Source organism: Balaenoptera ricei, chromosome 3 (assembly GCF_028023285.1).
Source record: "Balaenoptera ricei isolate mBalRic1 chromosome 3, mBalRic1.hap2, whole genome shotgun sequence".
NCBI classification, from domain to species: Eukaryota; Metazoa; Chordata; class Mammalia; order Artiodactyla; family Balaenopteridae; genus Balaenoptera; species Balaenoptera ricei.
The window spans coordinates 89378810-89400134 of NC_082641.1; the positions used below are offsets into that span (position 1 = coordinate 89378810).

General features: G+C 34.9%; 1 protein-coding gene across 7 annotated transcripts in view; it reads left to right on the forward strand.

The window, feature by feature from the left end:
* FER (FER tyrosine kinase) overlaps positions 1–21325 on the forward strand; it is a 462877-nt gene that overhangs the window by 99383 nt on the left and 342169 nt on the right. For all 7 annotated transcript variants that reach the window (XM_059916864.1, XM_059916866.1, XM_059916867.1 and 4 more), the window contains one exon: positions 20695–20878. In XM_059916864.1, the coding sequence (XP_059772847.1) occupies positions 20695–20878 (184 nt within the window). The remainder of the gene's footprint in view (positions 1–20694; positions 20879–21325) is intronic.

Below are 21325 nucleotides of genomic sequence, written 5' to 3' on the forward strand. Positions count from 1 at the left end.
TTTGGACATTAGTCTATTGATTATTATTTATAACATGTATGCTGAGAACAACCAAAATAATTTTAGCCTATTGAGCTGAAGTTAATAGAGTGTTTCATGATAGCATGGAATAATAAGTTCTTGAATGCAAAATACACAGGTTTTACTTTCCTATAGCATATTAAGTTCTGAATACTTTTAGTTAGTTAAACACATTGTTAGGTTTGCCATAAAACAATTTTGTGAATCCATAAAGCTTGTGTCCAAACTAAGGTTCTGACATAATGGCTGTAAATGAAAACATTTGCCGTCACATCATCTTTATAAAGAGTAGATGACTTCTCAAAAGAACTCCTATAAGACCATATTGTCTATGAACAAAGACAGTTTTCCTCTTTCTTTTCAATCTGGATGTCTTTTTTTTTTTTCTTTTTCTTGCCTAATTGCCCTAGCTAGACCCTCCAGTATAGTGTTGAACAGACATAGAAAGAGCAAACATGTTTGCCTTGTCCCTGATCTTAGGGGAAAGACTTTCATCATAAATATGAAGTTAACTGTAGTTTTTCAAAGGTTTTTCTTTTTCTTTAAAAATTAATTAATTAATTAATTAATTAATTAATTTTTGGCTGTGTTGGGTCTTCGTTTCTGTGCGAGGGCTTTCTCCAGTTGTGGCAAGCGGGGGCTACTCTTCATCACGGTGCGCGGGCCTCTCACTATCGCGGCCTCTCTTGTTGCGGAGCACAGGCTCCAGACGCGCAGGCTCAGTAGTTGTGGCTCACGGGCCTAGTTGCTCCGTGGTGTGTGGGATCTTCCCAGACCAGGGCTCGAACCCGTGTCCCCTGCATTGGCAGGCAGATTCTCAACCACTGCGCCACCAGGGAAGCCTGGTTTTTCCTTTTATCGGGTTGAAGAAGTTCCTTTTTATTCCTGCTTAAGAATGGATGTTATATTTTGTCAAATGCTTTTTCCATATCTGTGGAGATGGATATTTTTTTTCTTCTTTTACCTTGATATGGTGAATTATTTTGATTGATTTTTAAAATATTATACCAACTTCACATTCCTGGAATAAACTCCTCTTGGTTATGATGTATTATTATTTTTTATGTTGTTTGATATGGTTGGCTAAGTTTTTTTGGATTTTCAAATTTGTCTGTTTCTTTTACTATCTTTGTCTCATTTTGTATAAGGATAATACTGTCCTCTGCATGATTGCCCCCTCTTAGAAATATTTCTGTTTAATTCTTAATATTTCTTAAATATTGGTAGAATTCACTTGTGAAGCCATCTGGGTCTGCTTGCTTTATTTTTTTCTTTTTTGCTAAGATTTTTAAACTATAAATTCAATTTCTTTAATTGATATAGGCTATTCTGTTTATCTTTTTCTTTGAGTTTTAGTAGGTTGTATCTTTCAAGGAATTGTCCACTTCATTTGTTTAATTTATTGGTACCAAGGTGTTCAGAATACTCCCTTATCCACCTTTTTATATTTGTAGAATCTTTGGTGATATTTTTTTTCTCATTTTTGTTATTGGTACTTTGTGTCTTCTCTTTTTTTCCTAATCATTTTGGCTAGAGGTTTATCAATTTTATTAATCTTCTCAAAGATCGGCTTTAGGCTTTATTTTCTTTCTATTTTTCGGCTTTCTATTTAATTGATTTATCTCTAATCTTTGTTTTTTTTTTTTCCTTCTGCTTGCTTTAGGCTTAGTTTGCACCAGTTTTTCTATTTTTTCTTTTTTTTTTTAATGTGGAAGCTAACTAAGATCATTGATTTGAGAATTATCTTCTTTTCTAATATAAGCATTTAGTGCTATGAATTTCCCTAAGGACTGTTTTAGCAACATTCCATACATTTGTATATATTGTGTCTTCATTTTTCTTCAGTTCAAAATACTTAAAGTATTTCCTTTTGGCCTTTTTTTTTCTTTGATACATAGGTTATTTAGAAATGTATTTGGTTTCCTAAAATTTTGACATTAAAAAAAGTTTCTATTTTTCATTTATAATTTAATTTCATTTAGTCTGAGAATATTCTTTTTGTGACTTTATTCCTTTTACATTTATGAATACATGTTATATGTCCCATAGTATGGTTTATCTTGGTAAATGCTTCATGTGCACTTGATAAGAATATGTATTCTGCTGTTGTTGGTTGTAGTGGTCTATATTGCTATCTTGGGCCAGTTGGTTAATAGTGTTATTAAAAATTTTTATGTTGTTACAGATTTTCTGTCTACTTGTTCCATCAATTATTGAGAGAGGGCAATTGAAATCTCCCACTGTAATTGTAGATTTGTCTATTTCTTCTCATAGTTTTGTCAGTTTTTTGCTTAATGTATTTTGAAATTCTTGTTATTGGGTGTAAAAGTAGTCATGATTGTTGTATCCTCTTGATGCCCTGACCCTTTTGTCGTATGAAATGACCTTTATTATCCCTGGTAGTATTCTTTGCTGTGTTATCTGTTCTATCTGATATTAATATTAGATACTTTGATTAGTGTTTACATGATATATCTTTTTTTCATCCTTTTACTTCAACATTTTTTAGTCTTTATATAGTTGAAGTGCACCATATAATTAGGTCTTGCTTTTTTATCTTGATAATCTTTACATTTTAATTGGGATAGACTATAGTTAACGTGACTGATTTTGACAATGTTAGGTTTAAATCTGTCATCTTGCAGTTTTTTTTTCTCTTTGTTTCATCAGTTCTTTATTCTCCTTTTCCTTTTTTCTGCCTTCTTTTGGATTAATTGAAAAAAATTTATTAAGATTCCCATTTATCTCCTTTGTTGTCTTATTAGCTGTAACTTTTTCTTTTGTTATTTTATTTTTGCTTTACCATAGTATACCTTCAAGTGATATTATATCACCTTGTGTATAATAAGGAATCCTTACACTGGTATAGTCTTCCTATATTCGTGCTATTGTTGTGATATATTTTACTTTTGCATATGTTTTTAAGTTTGTACTATATTGTTAATATTTTTGTTTTTGTTTAGTCAAGTATCTTTAAAATTATAATAAAACATCTTATATGTTTATCCATGTAGTTATCTTTCCTAGCATTCTTTATTCCATCTGGTATCATTTTACTTTTGCCTGAATGACTTACTTTAATATTTCTTGTAAGTCTACACGTAGTAAGTTCTTTCAGCTTTTGTACATCTGAAAAAGTTTTAATTTCACCTTTGATTTTGAAATATATTTTTGTAGGGTATAGAATTTTCTTTTAGCAGGTGTTTTTTTCCCTGTTGGATCTTTAAAGATGTTGCCCTTTGGTCATGTCAAGGAGAAATCTGTTCTCATACTTTTCTTTGTTGCTCTACCTGTTTTATATCCCTTTGGCAGCTTTTAGGATTTCCTTTTTATTGTTGATTTTGAGCAATTTGATTATGATGTGCCTTCCTGTAAGTTTTTTTTTCTCCTTCTGTTTGTCGGTTTTGAGCTTCTTATACCTGAGGGTTTATAATTTTCATCAAATTTGGAAAACTTTCAGCTGTTATTTCTTCACGTATATTTTCTGTCTACGTCTCTCTTTCTGCTCTCCTTTGAAGACTCCAGTTACATGTGTATTAGGCTGTTTGTATTTGCCTCACAGCCAACTGATGGTCTGTTTATTTTTTTCCCCTTGTCTTTTTTGCTTTCTGTTTCATTTTGGTAGTTTCTATGATTATATCTACAATTTTACTAATCTTGTTTTCTGCAGTGTCTAATCTCCCTTTAATCTCATGTAGTATATTTTTCATCTTAGGCATTATAGATTTTGCCTGGATAATTATGATGTGGGTCTTTTCTTAAATCATCCATGTGTCTACTTAACACATTAACTTAAGTTTTACAGTCTTAGTGGACTTCATCGTCTTTCTTCATTTGTTCTGAAAGTTGTTATGAGTTTATTCACTCCCAGATTTCTTTTTGGTTCACTGTAATCTCCACTTTTTTTTCCCCCAATTCATTCCCCCCACCCCGACTTCCCCCCCTTGGTGTCCATATGTTTGTTCTCTACATCTGTGTCTCTATTTCTGCCTTGCAAACCGGTTAACCTGTACCATTTTTCTAGATTCCACATGTATGCGTTAATACACGATATTTGTTTTTCTTTTTCTGACATACTTCACTCTGTATGACAGTCTCTAGGTCCATCCGCATTTCTACAAATAACCCAATTTTGTTCCTTTTTATGGCTGAGTAATATTCCATTGTATATATGTACCACATCTTCTTTATTCATTCATCTGTCGATGGGCATTCAGGTTGCTTCTGTGACCTGGCTATTGTATATAGTGTTGCAATGAACATAGAGATGCATGTGTCTTTTTGAATTATGGTTTTCTCTGGGCATATGCCCACTAGTGGGATTGATGGGTAATATGATAATTCTATTTTTAGTTTTTTAAGGAACCTCCATACTGTTCTCCATAGTGGCTGTACCAATTTACATTCCCACCAACAGTGCAAGAGGGTTCCCTTTTCTCCACACCCTCTCCAGCATTTGTTGTTTGTGGATTTTCTAATGATGCCCATTCTAACTGTTGTGAGATGATACCTCATTGTAGTTTTGATTTGCATTTCTCTAATATTTAGTGATGTTGAGCAGCTTTTCATGTGCCTCTTGGCCATCTGTATGTCTTCTTTGGAGAAATGTCTATTTAGGTCTTCTGCCCATTTTTGGATTGGGTTGTTTGTTTTTTTAATAGTGAGCTACATGAGCTGCTTATATATTTTGGAGATTAATCCTTTGTCCGTTGATTCATTTGCAATATTTTCTCCCATTCTGAGGGTTGTCTTTCCGTCTTGTTTATGGTTTCCTTTGCTGTGCAAAAGCTTTGAAGTTTCATTGGGTCCCATTTGTTTATTTTTGTTTTTATTTCCATTACTCTAGGAGGTGGATCAAAAAAGATCTTGCTGTGATTTATGTCAAAGAGTGTTCTTCCTATGTTTTCCTCTAAGAGTTTTATAGTGTCCAGTCTTACATTTAGGTCTCGAATCCATTTTGAGTTTATTTTTGTGTATGGTGTTAGGGAGTGTTCTAATTTCATTCTTTTACATGTAGCTGTCCAGTTTTCCCAGCACCACTTATTGAAGAGGCTGTCTTTTCTCCATTGTATATCCTTGACTCCTTTGTCATAAATTAGTTGACCATAGGTGCCTGGGTTTATCTCTGGGCTTTATATCCTGTTCCCTTGATCTGTATTTCTGTTTTTGTGCCAGTACCATATTGTCTTGATTACTGTAGCTTTGTAGTATAGTCTGAAGTCAGGGAGTCTGATTCCTCCAGCTCCCTCAAGATTGCTTTGGCTATTTGGGGTCTTTTGTGTCTCCATACCGATTTTAAGATTTTTTGTTCTAGTTCTGTAAAATTGCCACTGGTAATTTGATAGGGATTGCATTGAATCTGTAGATTGCTTTGGGTAGTATAGTCATTTTCACAATGTTGATGCTTCCAATCCAAGAACATGGTATATCTCTCCATCTGTTTGTGTCATCTTTGACTTCTTTCATCAGTGTCTTCTAGTTTTCTGAGTACAGGTCTTTTACCTCCTTAAATAGGTTTACTGCTAGGTATTTTATTCTTTTTGTTGCAGTGGTGAATGGGATTGTTTCCTTAATTTCTCTTTCAGATTTTTCATCATTAGTGTATAGGAATGCAAGAGATTTCTGTGCATTAATTTGGTATCCTGCTACTTTACCAAATTCATTGATTAGCTCTAATAGTTTTCTGGTAGCATCTTTAGAATTTTCTATGTATAGCATCATGTCATCTGCAAGCAGTGACAGTTTTACTTCTTCTTTTCCAATTTGCATTCCTTTTATTTCTTTTTCTTCTCTGATTGCTGTGGCTAAAACTTCCAAAGCTATGTTGAATAATAGTGGTGAGAGTGGGCAACCTTGTCTTGTTCCTGATCTTAGTGGAAGTGGTTTCAGTTTTTCACCATTGAGAATGATGTTGGCTGTGGGTTTGTCTTATATGGCCTTTATTATGTTGAGATAAGTTCCCTCTATGCCCACTTTCTGGAAAGTTTTTATCATAAATGGGTGTTGAATTTTGTCAAAAGCTTTTTCTGCATCTATTGAGATGATCATATGATTTTTATTCTTCAGTTTGTTAATATGGTGTATCACATTGACTGATCTGCGTATTCTGAAAATCCTTGCATCCCTGGGATAAATTCCACTTGATCATGGTGTATGATCCTTTTAATGTGTTGCTGGATTCTGTTTGCTGGCATTTTGTTGAGGATTTTTGCATCTATATTCATCAGTGATATTGGTCTGTAATTTTCTTTTTTTGTAGTATCTTTTTCTATTTGCATGGAGTATCTTTTTCCATCCCCTCACTTTCAGTCTATATGTGTCCCTAGGTCTGAAGTGCTGCATTTAGTGTTGTCCAAGAGGTCTCTTAGGCTGTCTTCATTTCTTTTCATTCTGTTTTCTTTATTCTGTTTGACAGCCGTGATTTCCACCATTCTGTCTTCCAGGTCACTTATCCTTTCTTCTGCCTCAGTTATTCTGCTATTGATTCCTTCTGTGTATTTTTCATTTCAGTTATTGTATTGTTCATCTCTGTTTGTTTGTTCTTTAATTCTTCTAGGTCTTTGTTAAACATTTCTTGCATCTTCTCGATCTTTGCCTCTATTCTTTTTCTGAGGTCCTGGATCATTTTCACTGTCATTATTCTGAATTATTTTTCTGGAAGGTTGCCTATCTCCATTCATTAATTGTTTTTCTGGTGTTTTATCTTGTTCCTACATCTGGTACATAGTCCTCCGCCTTTTCAGTTTGTCTGTCTTTCTGTGAATGTGGTTTTCATTCCACAGGCAGCAGGATTGTAGTTCTTTTTGCTTCTGCTGTCTGCCCTCTGGTCAGTTCCCACTTGTTTATGTTGTAGGAAATATACATAATCTTTACGTATATACTTATATGCACATCCTTCTTCATATCGCCATGTAGTACCTTTTTCCAAAGTTAAAAAATATTTTTTAAGAGTAAGTGTATGCTAATTTTATAAAAAATAAGGAATACCATATTGAACCAGATGGTACTGAATTAAGTGAATTTAAGTATGATTTTGCATTGAAGATTTTTAGCTTACTTGAAGATATATTGAAATATTAGAAAAGATGGTCAAAATAACTGCTTCACAACTATGTATTCTGATGGCTAGAATTACACTATGGTTTAATATTTACCAAGCCTCAAAATACCCACAAAGACATTTGTGGGGCTTCTCTTACATGGGTAGAAGTCTGAATGCTTCTGTTTTATTGCACATCATATTCAGGAAAGAAGCAAGACAGGATCAGCTCTTCCCCATTGTACATGCGCGTACCAGTCAGCCTAGAGAAGTTTGAAAGGAGCTCTCTTCACCCCTTTTATAACAAGAGCAGGGAAACAAACTCCTTTTCAAATTCTTTTTTCTCTGTGAGAAACAGAGAAGAATGCTAAAGGATTGGTAATATCCCTGATTATTTACAAGCCCTCACTTACCCTAAGCAGACATAGTAAGAGGGTACCTACTGCTAGAACTGTCGGGAATTAGTTGGAAGACTCATTCAAAAGTAAAGTTTTCTCTAATTGAGAAGTATATTTTCTTAAATTGCCTCTTCACATATTATGAATAGTTCTGTGATATTTTATAGCCAATTAAAATTGATTAGATCCATTGAGTTTTCTCTTTGGAGTACTTTAATTATGAAAACCAGTTTGAAATGAGTCCAGACTTGAGACAGATGGTTAAAATCATGTTTAAATAAATCTAAATTTAAAAAATGAATAAAACTTTGAAAAGGCTCTTTTAGTTGATTTCCTTATTTTGAGTCCACTAAGAATGGCAACTGGCTTTCTTATTTGATAATCACCAAATCTTGGAGATTTTAAAAAATCAGAATCATGTATGGATGATGCATGGAGGTCCTCTAGAAAAGTACTCCAAAATTCAAATTTCCCTGTCAGTTCAGCATATGAAAGAAATGCATTTTGGATGCATGACCTACTAAAGACCAAAGTAGAGTTCAGGCTATGTTTATTGGTTATCAGTTTTGTTGAAATGACCTGAAAGTGGGAGGATTTGTCTTTTTTTGGACCTACTTATTAATACATGATCTATCAGCAGCTACCTTATGGCAAGAATGCTTTTCAGTGAATGGAGCTTAATATGATAGGACCTTTACAATGTCATAAGGAGTAATGGTGCTCTTAGTTATTAATCTAATTTGCATTGGGTTAAAGCTGCAGAAATTGGAGTGACAGCTGTAATATTTGCATCAGATGCTGAGATGTTATGTGGGATGGAATATGCTACATGATTAATTTATATTCTGCAGATAACTTCCTAAAAATAATATGAAAGTTCAATAATATGATTTGTCCCTATTTTGCTTAGTTTTATTAAGTAAACAAAGCTAAGTTTCATATACAACGAGATTAAGAGAAGTTATGTCCTTTTGCTGATTTTCCTCTATATTTTATAGGTGAGCTCCTTAACAATATTAGTTTTGGACTTGATTACTAGAAAGATGATATAAACAGATGCAGAAGGTAAAATTGTAATCTTTCTATAACTTTTAATTTTAAAAAAATTATTTAAGTTTAAATTTATTTTTTTAAAGTAAGAACTATATTAATTTGTGCATTTTCTTGTTATGTGCCAGGCACTGTTATTTGCATAACTGATCTTGTAGATAACAGAACATATGGAAATCCCTGCCTCCTTGAGCTTACGTTTTAGAGCAGAAGATAGCTAATTAGTAAAATAAATAAATGAAACATATGTATGTTAGGTGGTAAAAGGTACAGTGGAGAAAACATGGTAGGTAGATAGGATGTTGAGAGGATGATCAGGTTAGTTGTCATGGAGAAAGACATTTAAATGAAGAGTGAAAGAAGTGAGGGAGTGAAGCATGTGATTACCTGGGACAAAGAGTACTCCAGGTAGAGGGAAAAGCCAAAGCAAAGTCATTGAGATGGGATCATGTGTGGCATATTTGAGGAGTGGTATAGACACCTGTGTGGCTGGAACTGAGGGATTGATAAAGGAAAGGTGTGGAGGTATGAGATGAGGTCAGAGAGGAAGAATGATGGTGGGTGGTACGGGAGGCACAGCTTACGCTGGATCTTGCTGGTTCTTTTAAAACCCTTGGGCTTTTACTCTGAGTAAGATGGAAAACCATTGGAGGGTTTGAGCAAAGGAATGACATGAACTTACATTTTAACAGGATAATTCTGGTAGTTTTGTTGAGAATCATATGAGTGGTTGGGGAAGGATGTAAGTAAGATTACTTCTAGGCTATTGGAGTAATACAGACAAGGGTTCATGCTGGCTTGGACCTGGGTGGTAGCAGCAGAGGTGATGAGAAGCGGGCAAATTCTGGATGCATGTACAATTGATTCTTGTTATTTATGGTAGTTATATTCTAAAAAGTCACTGTGAATACTAAATTAGCATTAGCTGATTACTGAATCATTGCCCCTGGTGAGCATAACATAAGGGATTAGGTCCCTTTAAGCAGGGTCACAACATTTTCGACAGTTGATCAACACATCACTTTGTTTTTTGTGTGTTTCTGTTTAAAGACACCTTCTTTAATATATATTGTTGACTCATTAACATTGAACTCACAGCTAGCAGTACTATAACTCACGACTAAACAAAGCTATCTAACACATATTTGCTCTATCAGGGACATCACAGCCTCCTTGAGCATAAGAATACTAGGCAGCACTTCAGCACTCTGCTTGGGGGTCATTTTAAAATCAAAGTTACCATCGAAAAGCACAAAAACGCAAAAAATGTGGAACTAAATAGACTACAGAAAGGAGTTTACAGTAGAAGAACTGAAACAAAAAGGCCGAGCATAGCTTTTCAACCTCAGTTGAGAATGTGTGTATCAGGTGACTCCTTTGCTGCTCTGCATGTGTGCATGTCCATGATTGACCTGAAAAGCAATGTGTATATCAATTTTGGGATTAAAAAGAAATTTTAGGCAGTAGGTCTGAATTCATGGAAATATGGAATCCATGGATACTGAAGATTTATTATATACTGAAAGTAGAGCTTAAGGATTTGCTGATGAATTAGATGTAGAGTGTGAGAGAAAGAAGTCAAGAATGATTCCAATATTTTTGGCCTGAGCAATGGGAAGGATGGCATTGTTGTTACTGAGATGGAGAAAAATATAGGAGGAGCAGATTTGGAGGTGAAGATCAGGAGTTTGGTTTTGAGATTCTTATTAGACATCTAAGTGGAGATGTCAGATTTGCACTTGGATCTCTAATTTTGGAGTTCCAGGGAGACTTCTGGGGTTGAACTATCAATCTGATTGTTAGTTGATATTTAAAGCCATGAGAGTTGATGATATTACAAAGGGTGTTAATTAAGATAGAAAAGAGTCCTAAGTCTGAGCCTAACATTAAGAAGTCACAGAAATGTGGAGGAAATTGTAAAGAAGACTAAGATAAAAGGAAAACCAAAAGAATATATTATTCTGGAAGCCAGATGGGGTGAAAGGATTTCAAGGAAGAACAAATGATCACGTGATTTGCAGTTGCGTGCTGCTAAGACAAAAGATGAGGACTAAAGTTTGGATTTAGCAAAACGTACATTATTGGTGACTTTGACAAGAACAGTTTCAGTGGAACAGTAGAAGGAAACACCTAAATGGGATGGGTTTAAGAAAGAATGAGAAGAAAAAAACTGGAGATAACTAGTATACACAAATCTTCTTAGAAGTTTTGCAGTAAAGGGAAAGAGAGAGATAGGGAGTTAAGTAAAAGAAGTAGAGTCAAGGGGGAATTTTATTTAAAGATTAGGAGCTATTGTAGCTTGTTTGCTGACAAAAATGTTCCCATGAAGAAGGAAAAGTTGATGAGGCAGCAGAATGAAGGAAGAATTGCTGGAGCAACGTGCTTGTTGTATAGGAGAGAATGGATCTAGTACCCAAGGGAATGGATTGGTCTTAGCTAAGAGCAAGGGCAGTTTATTCATTGAAATAGTGCAAGAGGGGCTACAGCCTTATTCAGATAAGAGGTTAGATAGACTGGTGAGAGCTTGTGGAATTTCCATTGAGATTCCATTTTCCCCCCTTAGTGGGGCTCATGGGCTTCCTCTTCATACTTATATGGTTCCAAATTCAAAATCACAAGGTACAAATCAGTAAGTAGACGGTGAAAACTTTTTCTCCCACGTATTACCCAGTTGTTGTTTTTTTTTTCCTCCAAGGAAACCAATATGATGTTTCTTCTAGATATATTCTACTCATAACCTGTGGCTTTTAAACCACTTCATTAAGGATATTCATCAACTTATTAGATAACCTTATATATTATAGCACATTATTAGGAGTTTTAGATCAGTGACTAGTTGGTTATCCATACTAAATATATGGTGATCTCTACACTCCCTCTTCTACAATTATATCCTAACATTATGATGACTGTTTTGTGAACCTCCATCTTAATTTTCTTGTCAAGCATTTTTAAGGAAGAGACTATGAATATGTGTCTCTCACAGAACTTAGGATGTCATGGACTCTGGATAAAGATTTAAAGGATGAATGCCCTTAATTTGCTGTAAATGTTGTTCTCCCACACACTTGACTAGTCTTATAAAGTAGAATGATAGTTTTTAAAAAAAAAAATTCTGGCTGTCTTTATCTATTAATATTACCTATAGTGTAAGCATACCTGCTTTGAAACATACATATTAAAACTAAGTTTTTTTCTATCACTGAGACTTTTAATCTCTAGGCTAAATAACTGAATTTTTTAGATTTAGTGAATATTCAGATACTTCTGAGCTTTAATCAATTTTTACAGCTTTCCATTTTTAACTTTTTATTTTGACATTATTTCAGACCAATGGAAATTTTGAAAGAATAATACAAAGAATTCCCATATATATTTCACCCATATTCTCTAAATATTAATATTATAGCACATTTACTTTATCCTTTTCTTTGTCTTTACATGAGAGAGAAACAAAAACTGGTTCTTCTGTCCTTTTGACATGTTCCTGTTATTTATTGAGCACTTATTTTCTGGCTTATCTTATACTTTTTCTGCTCTAGGTCTTGCTTCATTTCCCTAAGGAGTCATAGTTCCATTTAGTAGAAAATAGTATTTAGAAACCAATATTTGGGCACTGGGTGTGCTCATTGCTACTAGGATGTCTTTGTTTTAGGTCCTTTCAGTGGATATAGATAAGAAATAAGCAAATGTACGCTCGCACACACACACACACACACACACACACACACAAATGCATCTGTGCCTATTTCTATACCTGTTGCTCTATCTATATTAAAACTGAAGTATTCACATTGATATTTCCAATTCCAGTTGAACACCAAATAGTTCATTCTGTCTTTTCCTATTTACGTATTTGTAATTTCCTTCTCTGACAGTGAGACACCTGGCTACTATTATTCACAATCTACTTACTTGTTCAATCGTAAAATAACAGAAGATAATTTCAGAATTGCTAATTTATGCCTCTAAAAAAAGAAACCTACTGACTACAGTTCAGTATTTGTTTAGACCTCTTTTTGTCTTTAGTCTTCCTCTGTAGTCAAATACTGTTTCCAAAGTTACTTGGATTAATGCTTTCCTTCCCCACTCCTTTCAGTGTGGTTACATTACTCACTGGGAAATACAGTTTGGTTCATTTGTTTCTATTGTGTCCCATTTTAGGTTGTTTTTCTGCTCTTACCCTTGTTGATTTTGTTTATTTATTTTGTTAATGGTTAGACATTAATGGTTTCAAAAGTCAGAACTGTACAAAAGTAGATATTTAGAGAACTATATCTTCTTTAACTATATCTCTTTATTTCTTATACAAAAACTACAATATTATGATATGCTTTTTTATTTTGATTTTCTACCTGACATTGTATCCTGAAAGACCTCAATATTTCAGTTTGTAGATTTCTTTGTTATTCTTTTTAATTGCTGCATAGCACTTCATTATAAGTTATTCAAGCACTTTCCTGTGTATGGACATATAGTTTATTTGTAGTTTTTTCAGTTATTTATACTACTACCATGAATAAGCTTGTGTGTACTTTTTTTTTTTATTGTTGAAGGAATATCTTAAGCATAAATTTCCAGAAGTGTGAATGCAGAGTCAAAATATAAACGTGTGTGTAGTTTTGTTAGATATTGCCAAATTTCCTTCTATAAAAATTGTACCGATTTACATTCCCACTAGATATGTATGAGTATCAGTTTCTCCACATCCTTGCCAAAACAGTGTTTGCTAATTTGGTAGGTAATTTTGATTTGCATTTCTTTTATTATGAGTGAGGGATTGAGGTTGACCACCTCTTTATATGTTTAAAGCCCATTTTAAAGTATTTATTTTTTAGTGAGTTCTTTTGCCCATTTTAAAAAATTGAAGTTTGGTCTTTTTTTTTTCTTAAAATTTTAAGAATTTAAAAGGTATATTACAGTGAATAGCCCTTTATCTGTTATACATGGTACATACATTTTCTGTGAATTTGTTGGGTGTTGTTTGACTTTACGGTCTTTTGTTCACAAATGATGATACTTTAGCTACTCATACTGCTGTGAGAAATAAACTGTCCTTTGTCTCTGTCCCAAGAGTCTTGTCTCTTTTGCCCACATCCATGAAACTGAGGCAGCCTAACTTTTTTTTTTCTTTATTTTTTATTTTTTTTTAACATCTTTATTGGAGTATAATTGCTTTTCAATGGTGTGTTAGTTTCTGCTTTATAACAAAGTGAATCAGTTCTACATATACATATGTTCCCATATCTCTTCCCTCTTGCGTCTGCTTCTCCCTCCCACCCTCCCTATCCCACCCCTCTAGGTGGTCACAAAGCACCGAGCTGATCTCCCTGTGCTATGTGGCTGCTTCCCACTAGCTATCTATTTTACGTTTGGTAGTATATATATGTCCATGCCACTCTCACTTTGTCAGAGCTTACCCTTCCCCTGCAGAAAAAGAAAATAAAGAAAAATAAAAGGACACAAATCTTTGTCAAGAACATGAAAAAAATGAGATTCTACCCTACTTGGCAAGTTAAAAAGTGAGGCCCAGGATAAGCCTAACTTTTTACCTTGCCAAGTAGGATAGAATCTCATTCTTTTCATGTTCTTGACAAAGATTTGTGTCCTTTTATTTTTCTTTATTTTCTCTTTCTGCAGGACTTTTTCTTTTTCCCTTTACCAAAGTCCCTTCATTTTAACCATTTCTGCCTGAAGTATTACCTTTCTAAGACTGCCTCCGTTATCTTCCATATACACTTTTAAGTCCCTACCTTGTAGTCAGTTTGGTGATCTACCATTACATGTTTTCAGTACTTTCACATGTAGGGTTGGTCTTCTTATTCTTATGGTGGTTTTAGATGAGTCTTAGGCATACTGCTAGCTCTTCTCTCTTTAGTGCATTTTTCTTTTCTTTTTTTTTTTTTCAGAACAGTCTTTGGTGTCCATGAATGCTTGCAGTGGGAGGGTGAGAGATCATTTGCAAAGATTTGATGTTTATTTTTATTTATTTATTTATTTTTATTTTGGCTGTGTTGGGTCTTCGTTTCTATGCTAGGGCTTTCTCTAGTTGCGGCAAGCGGGGGGCCACTCTTCATCACGATGCACGGGCCTCTCACTATCGCGGCCTCTCTTGTTGCGGAGCACAGGCTTCAGACGCGCAGGCTCAGTAGTTGTGGCTCACGGGCCTAGTTGCTCCGCGGCATGTGGGATCTTCCCAGACCAGGGCTCAAACCCATGTCCCCTGCATTGGCAGGCAGATTCTCAACCACTGCGCCACCAGGGAAGCCCTGATGTTTATTTTTCTACTCATTGAAAATTTAAAATTTGGACATTCTCTGCCTATTATACTGAGGGTGCAGGTTTTGTTTTTCTTTTTGTTCTTTATTATATTTTTAGATGATATTTGGGAGATTCAGAATTATGCTGCTGCCCAGCTACTCAGAATCCCCCCAAGCACAGCTTTGCTGTTAGAGAATATAGCTTTGGGACTTCCCTGGCGGTCTAGTGGTTAAGACTCCGGGCTTCCACTGCAAGGGGCACAGGTTTGATCCCTGGTCAGGGAACTAAGATCCCTCAAGCCACATGGCCAAATAAATAAATAATAATTAAGAAAAAAAAGGGAGAATATAGCTTTGACCATGGTATATCATTCAATATATAGGTTATTAAAAGACTGTGGGTCAACTGAATCTAGCAGTCACTATAAACAAGGGAATGGTATTTCCTTGCTTGATATTTCCAAACTAGAAAGCTTGCTTTTTAAAGGTATTTTATATTGAACTTTAAAATATCACTGTTTTAGTTCCTTGAACAGTTTAAAACTCATAATGCATTTCAATAAATATTTCTTGATTGATACATCAAATTTTCTTATACTAGGAAATTTATTAAAGCTAGCACACTATGGATGCACATCTTGTATTTTTTAATGCTTCATAGGAGCATATAATCAAAAAGGTTTTTTCAGCTCTCCAAATTCTGTCTTCTTTAGCCTTTGTTGTTAACTGTGCATTGTGACAACTTTCTGCCATTTGATTTCCATCACAAGCCAATGGATTGAGAAGAGCACACGATTTAACTCCCAGGATTAAAAATTAGAAGCTAAAATTCCGATTAAATGATCTGCTTGGGTTGCACAGCTAAACAAAGGAGAAGCTGAGATGAAAATTGACTCAGAACATCACTGAGTAAAATAGGTAGCTCATTCATTGTTCCCACATATCATACTTGAACTTTAACTTCCAAGTGAAAAAACATATGCGGACATTTAGGCCAAATAACTTGTAAGTTAAGATGAATTCTCATTCATTTTCTTTTTACTCAGAGTAGTAAGTAAACGTTACGTAGTTGAGGTGGAACGTTTTGAAAGAAAGGAAAAATGTAAGGTGGGAGAATGTTTATTTATCCAAATCAAAGCAGAGACTACTTGCGGTTTACTTTTGGAAAATAATCACTTCTCATTTATTATCCAGAGGCTTTTCACCATAATATTTAACAAATGGTAAATGCTTCAGAAGTTTATAATAAAAAATACTTGACTTTCTAGACTAGCTTAATGGCTAGTCTAGCCTGTCTCTTATAAATGTCAAACATACATAATTGAGTTTTGCTGGCTTCATAATATTGTTTGTGGCATGACATGTTGTATACACACTCTGTTATTACAAACATTAAACGGGTTTGTCAACAAGTGGTGGAAAAGAATTGTAATTCAATCTCTTTGTGAATTTCATTATGTGGAGGAGGAAAAATTGAATGTTTTTCTCTCTGTTAATTGACACATAGAATAACTCCATTCTCTGCTTCAGTGCTTCTCATCATTTGAAAAAAAAAAAAAGCAGGTATGATTCTGTGTCTGTCATTAGAATTTATTCACTCTGTGTACTTCACATTGATTTTAAGCTCAAATGTAGTTATTTAAAAGTTAAGAAAGTATAATATTGATCTGAGATATTCTGAACCAAAAAGCTGTGTGGCAGGAATGGTGGTGGGTAGTATTTTGCAATATATTTTACGTGAATGGAATTAAAAAAAATTTTAGTTGTAACTTTGGTTTTCACACAGCATTACTATTTCTTGAATTTACTTACATAGTCTCTTTGGGACCCTAAATGTTTATTTTAAAACAAATCAAGAAAAAAAGTACAATAGGATCCCGTTTCAAATCATGGCAAGTGAGCATGTTTTTGAAACTTTTTGTTCATGTCTACAAGGGAGGAAGTATGGGGTGCATGCCCAAGTACATCTTATAACCAAGTGCACGAGTGTCTATGAGCGTAGAGGACAACAAACGAACCAACAAAAGAGCCCTACTACGACATACCCCAATTTCAGTTTTAGACCCAAAGCTGTTTTTAAAGAATCTTTTAGCATTATGTATTATTATTTTAATGTAATGGATTCTGCCTCAGATGTTTTCAAAAGCATATTTTTTCTAAATTTGCTAATGACCACTGGTAAGCTGTTGATAATTAGATTTTGGCTATGATAGCCTTCTTCAGATTGTTGGTCATACACTGTATCTGATAAAGAGAAAAAAATTATTTGGGAAGTTCTTAACTTTTCTAATGTAATTTTGGACTATAAAATCTTAGTGAGCTGAGTGTTGTGTATTTCATTCGTCATTTCTATACCAGCTAGAAGGACAGATGGGTGGTGTGCAGCTTAAAAATCTGTGCAATAGGAGGACAGATGGGCGGTTTAAATGGTTTAAATGTCTCCATGAAAATGTTTGTGTGGAGAGCTTGACTCTTGAAGTTACACTAAAAAATCTAAGTAATTAATTGGGAATAATAGAGTTCATATAAAAAGCAATATTTTTTTTTTAAATTTTTACTTATTATTTATTTTTGGCTGTGTTGGGTCTTCATTTCTGTGCGAGGGCCTTCTCTAGTTGTGGCAAGCGGGGGCCACTCTTCATCGCGGTGCGCGGGCCTCTCACTGTCGCGGCCTCTCTTATTGCTGGGCACAGGCTCCAGACGCGCAGGCTCAGTAGTTGTGGCTCACGGGCCTAGTTGCTCCGTGGCATGTGGGATCTTCCCAGACCAGGGCTCGAACCCGTGCCCCCTGCATTGGCAGGCAGATTCTCAACCACTGTGCCACCAGGAAAGCCCCAAAAGCAATATTTTTAAAGAGGTGACATAAAATATGGACTTCATTGAATTTACTAGTTATAATTTTTAAACTTATAATAAAAATCAACAAATTAGAATACAGTACTCAAATATTGTTGCCTTATTTTCTTATTATGAACACGTGGACCCCAGAAGACTTCTTTATTACTTAGAATTAATTTATCTGCATAATTGTACATGAACTTTTGAAACGTCTGTTGTCAGAATTTGTTGAATTCCAAGCAACAGCAACTTAAACTAGTTTAAAAATGATGAATCAAAAACAAAAAAAAGCAAAACAAAACCAACTCAAGGAAAAGGGCCTTAGAAAGGGCTGTTCTGGCAACTTCTGCAGCAAATGTTCATGGACTTTCACTCCAGCAGGTGTTCAGGCATTAATGTGACATAGCTCCCAGTTGAAAGATTGGTACCTATTTCATTGGGAATACAATTTGGATCTTGGGTGGTATCTTCACATGGGAGTATCCCCCTGACTCATGTGGGTAAGCAGAAAAGGGGGTTGTCATTTTAGAGGAAGGCTGCAGGGCTGGCCATAGATGTATCAATTGTACTGGCTCTTTTAGAAATGTGTTTCTGCAAGAAGGATGCTAAGTAGCAATGTTTATGGGTAAATAAATATAGTATTCTATGAAAAAATTATTAAAGTAACTGAACATGTAGGCAGGTGTGTTCCTGCGAATGTTAAAAAATCATTTGTGATTAGTATTATTGAAGTGGTTTATTAATTCCTAAGTTAATGCCATACAGAGTAAGTTACAACTACTCTAGGGATTTATATTAGATGAGGCAAAATATTTATTGGTTTCCGAATGAACATTTTAAAAAATTCAAGATTCAAATGATAGAATTTTTAAAAAATCACAGAGCATCCTTCATAATAAGGGGAAGAATTTTTTAATGAATTTCTTATTTCAGTTATGTATTTAAAAATTTATATGATTATTTACTGGTTCATGGTGTAAAATATATTATCCTGTGGGTTGCAGTCAAAAAGTGAGAAAACCCACTCATTTGATGGCTAATGTTATCTTTTTCTGACTCCTTCAGATCAGAACTGAGTTAATATATTTGCTCCCATCCTCCCACTGTAGTGAATCTCTTTCACTCTGTATTAGAATCTCTTTGTAGTCAGCTGTGAAAGGGTTAGGAAATATACCCTAGTGATTAAGTTATTTTCTCATCAACAAGTTCTTTATGTTATAAAGTGAAATAGGTTATCCAGGGCAACATTTTATGAATAGCTTGGACAATTATGAATATCCCTCTGAATAGGAACCAGCTAATGGTCTTTGGGTAGAGAATTATGCTCTGTGAAATATTATATGCAGCTCCCCGGGAGAAGTCAGTGGTGGTTCTAGTATCCAGAAACACTAGAATTTGTTAGTAATAGAGACATACCAGTCTGCTGGAAAGTTCTGTTTCCTTTTTCACCAGCTGGATGTAGTTCCTTGCCTCAGAATTAGGAAAGTGATGAGAAAGGCAAGAAAATTGTTCTAATTCTATTGCTATACCTGAGCATGGTCTGAGGTTTCCTCTGTCTGCAAAACCCCTGGCCTTTTCTCTGCTTTTGGCACTCGGCTGAGGACATTCTCCAATATGGAATACTTTTCTGACTCCTGTCTATAGGGAATACCCAGATGGATGCTGAGCCTGAACAGATTGGAAGCAGAGGACAGCCTCTGATGTCTAAAATTCTCAACATAAGATTTATTTTGGGGAAAGATTCATTTGGAGGAGTCTCCTTGGATAGAGGGCAAAAATTAATATATACTTTGAAAAGTTTATTCCCTAAATCTAAATAATTGACAAGAAATATTTGTTCAGTTTGCATCAAACATTGAAGATCTGCTTAAAAATTTCATTTATGTGTATAGTCATTCATTTATATTACCAGTCTGTAAATATTTTCTGAATGATTTTAGTAAAGGAACCACAGAAGGTGTTTTTTTTTTTTTTTTAATTAATTTAATTTATTTTTGCTGGGTTGGGTCTTTGTTGCTGCGTGTGGGCTTTCTCTAGTTGCAGCGAGCGGGGGCTACTCTTTGTTGCGGTGCGTGGGCTTCTCATTGCGGTGGCTTCTCTGTTGCGGTGAGCGGGGGCTTCGGGAGTTGCCGTGCATGGGTTTAGTTGCTCCGCGGCATGTGGGATCTTCCTGGACCAGGGCTTGAACCCGTGTCCCCTGCATTGGCAGGTGGATTCTTAACCACTGCACCACTAGGGAAGTCCACAAAAAGTTTTAGTTCATAAAATTATCATCTCTTAGACTTCTTCTGCATCAAGTTTAAATTTCTGTGCTTGATTTCTAAGTCATTCACAACCTAAAACTGTCCTACCTGTACAGACACATTTCCTTCATTTCCTCAAAACTTGCTGTCTTTGAGCTTACTGCTTTGCTTGCCGATGGAACATTGCTTTTTCTCTTCATGTTTTCACTCAATATTTCAAATCACTAGACCATGGGCTGTATGTCAAAGACTCTGTTTTGCCAAATACTCAGTTCTCAATGTCTAGCACAGTTCCTGGGGGTGAACAGTTAATAATATTTACTGAATGAAAGGAAGGAAGAAATGGAGAAAGAGAAGGTGAGAGGGAGGAACTGTTGTCTATCCTGTCTTTCTTATACCTTTCCAGACTTGCCTCATCTTTTTAGGTCTGTTTTCTCCACAGTCTCCTCTGACTTCCCTGGTCTTTATTCATATCTCAAATCTAGACCTCAAAATTTAACATTATTTACAAACTTTCTTGTTTTCTTGGTTATACAGTTTCACGTGCACTGTTGTTCCAGTTTGGTGTGAGCTCCTTGAAGATGAGAAGGATCATATATCTGTACAATTTTTCAAAAAATTGTCCATTAACCTTTATTCACCAAACATTTACTGCAGTGCATGCTTCCTTCAGAGCATCCTTTGTACAAAGTACTGGCAAATAAACATAGTATATGTTCAGTAACCTTTTGATTATTCATAAAATGTATGAGATAACATGAAATAGTGGTAACTCAGTTTGCACATAGTGAAGATAGAACTTTTAAAATTATCTCTTTGCTAACTTTATTCAATGTTTTTTTCAGGGAAAGAAACTGAAAAGGCTAAGGAACGTTACGACAAAGCCACAATGAAACTTCATATGTTGCATAATCAATATGTATTGGCATTGAAAGGGGCGCAGCTTCATCAGAATCAGTATTATGACACTACACTTCCTCTGCTTCTGGATTCCTTACAAAAGATGCAAGAAGAAATGATAAAAGCACTGTAAGATACATTTCCTATTTGATATAAAATCCCTTCATAAAATGATTTTAACATTTTTTTTTCTGCTAGTTCACCTTTCGTATAAAAATTGTCTTTGCTTTGTAAGCTGCATCATTGAACTAGCTCAATGGGTATTTCACACCTCTTCTACCTTGTTTTTCACTTCTGTTATCCTTTCAGTTTACACTCACTCATCTCCGCAACCTTCTAGCTAGCCCCAAGAATGTCTCTTATTTTTGTATGTTTTTGTTTTGCTCCAGTTAGCTAGAAATTTAGCTGAAAAAAAAAAATCTTTAGTTTGACAAGTGTTAGTTTTTGTTTGTTTGTTTGTTTTTTGCCGTGCCACACAGCTTGTGGAATCTTAGTTACCCAACCAGGGATTGAACCTGGGCCCTCGGCAGTGAAAGCACAGATTCCTAACTACTGGACTGCCAGGGAATTCCCTTG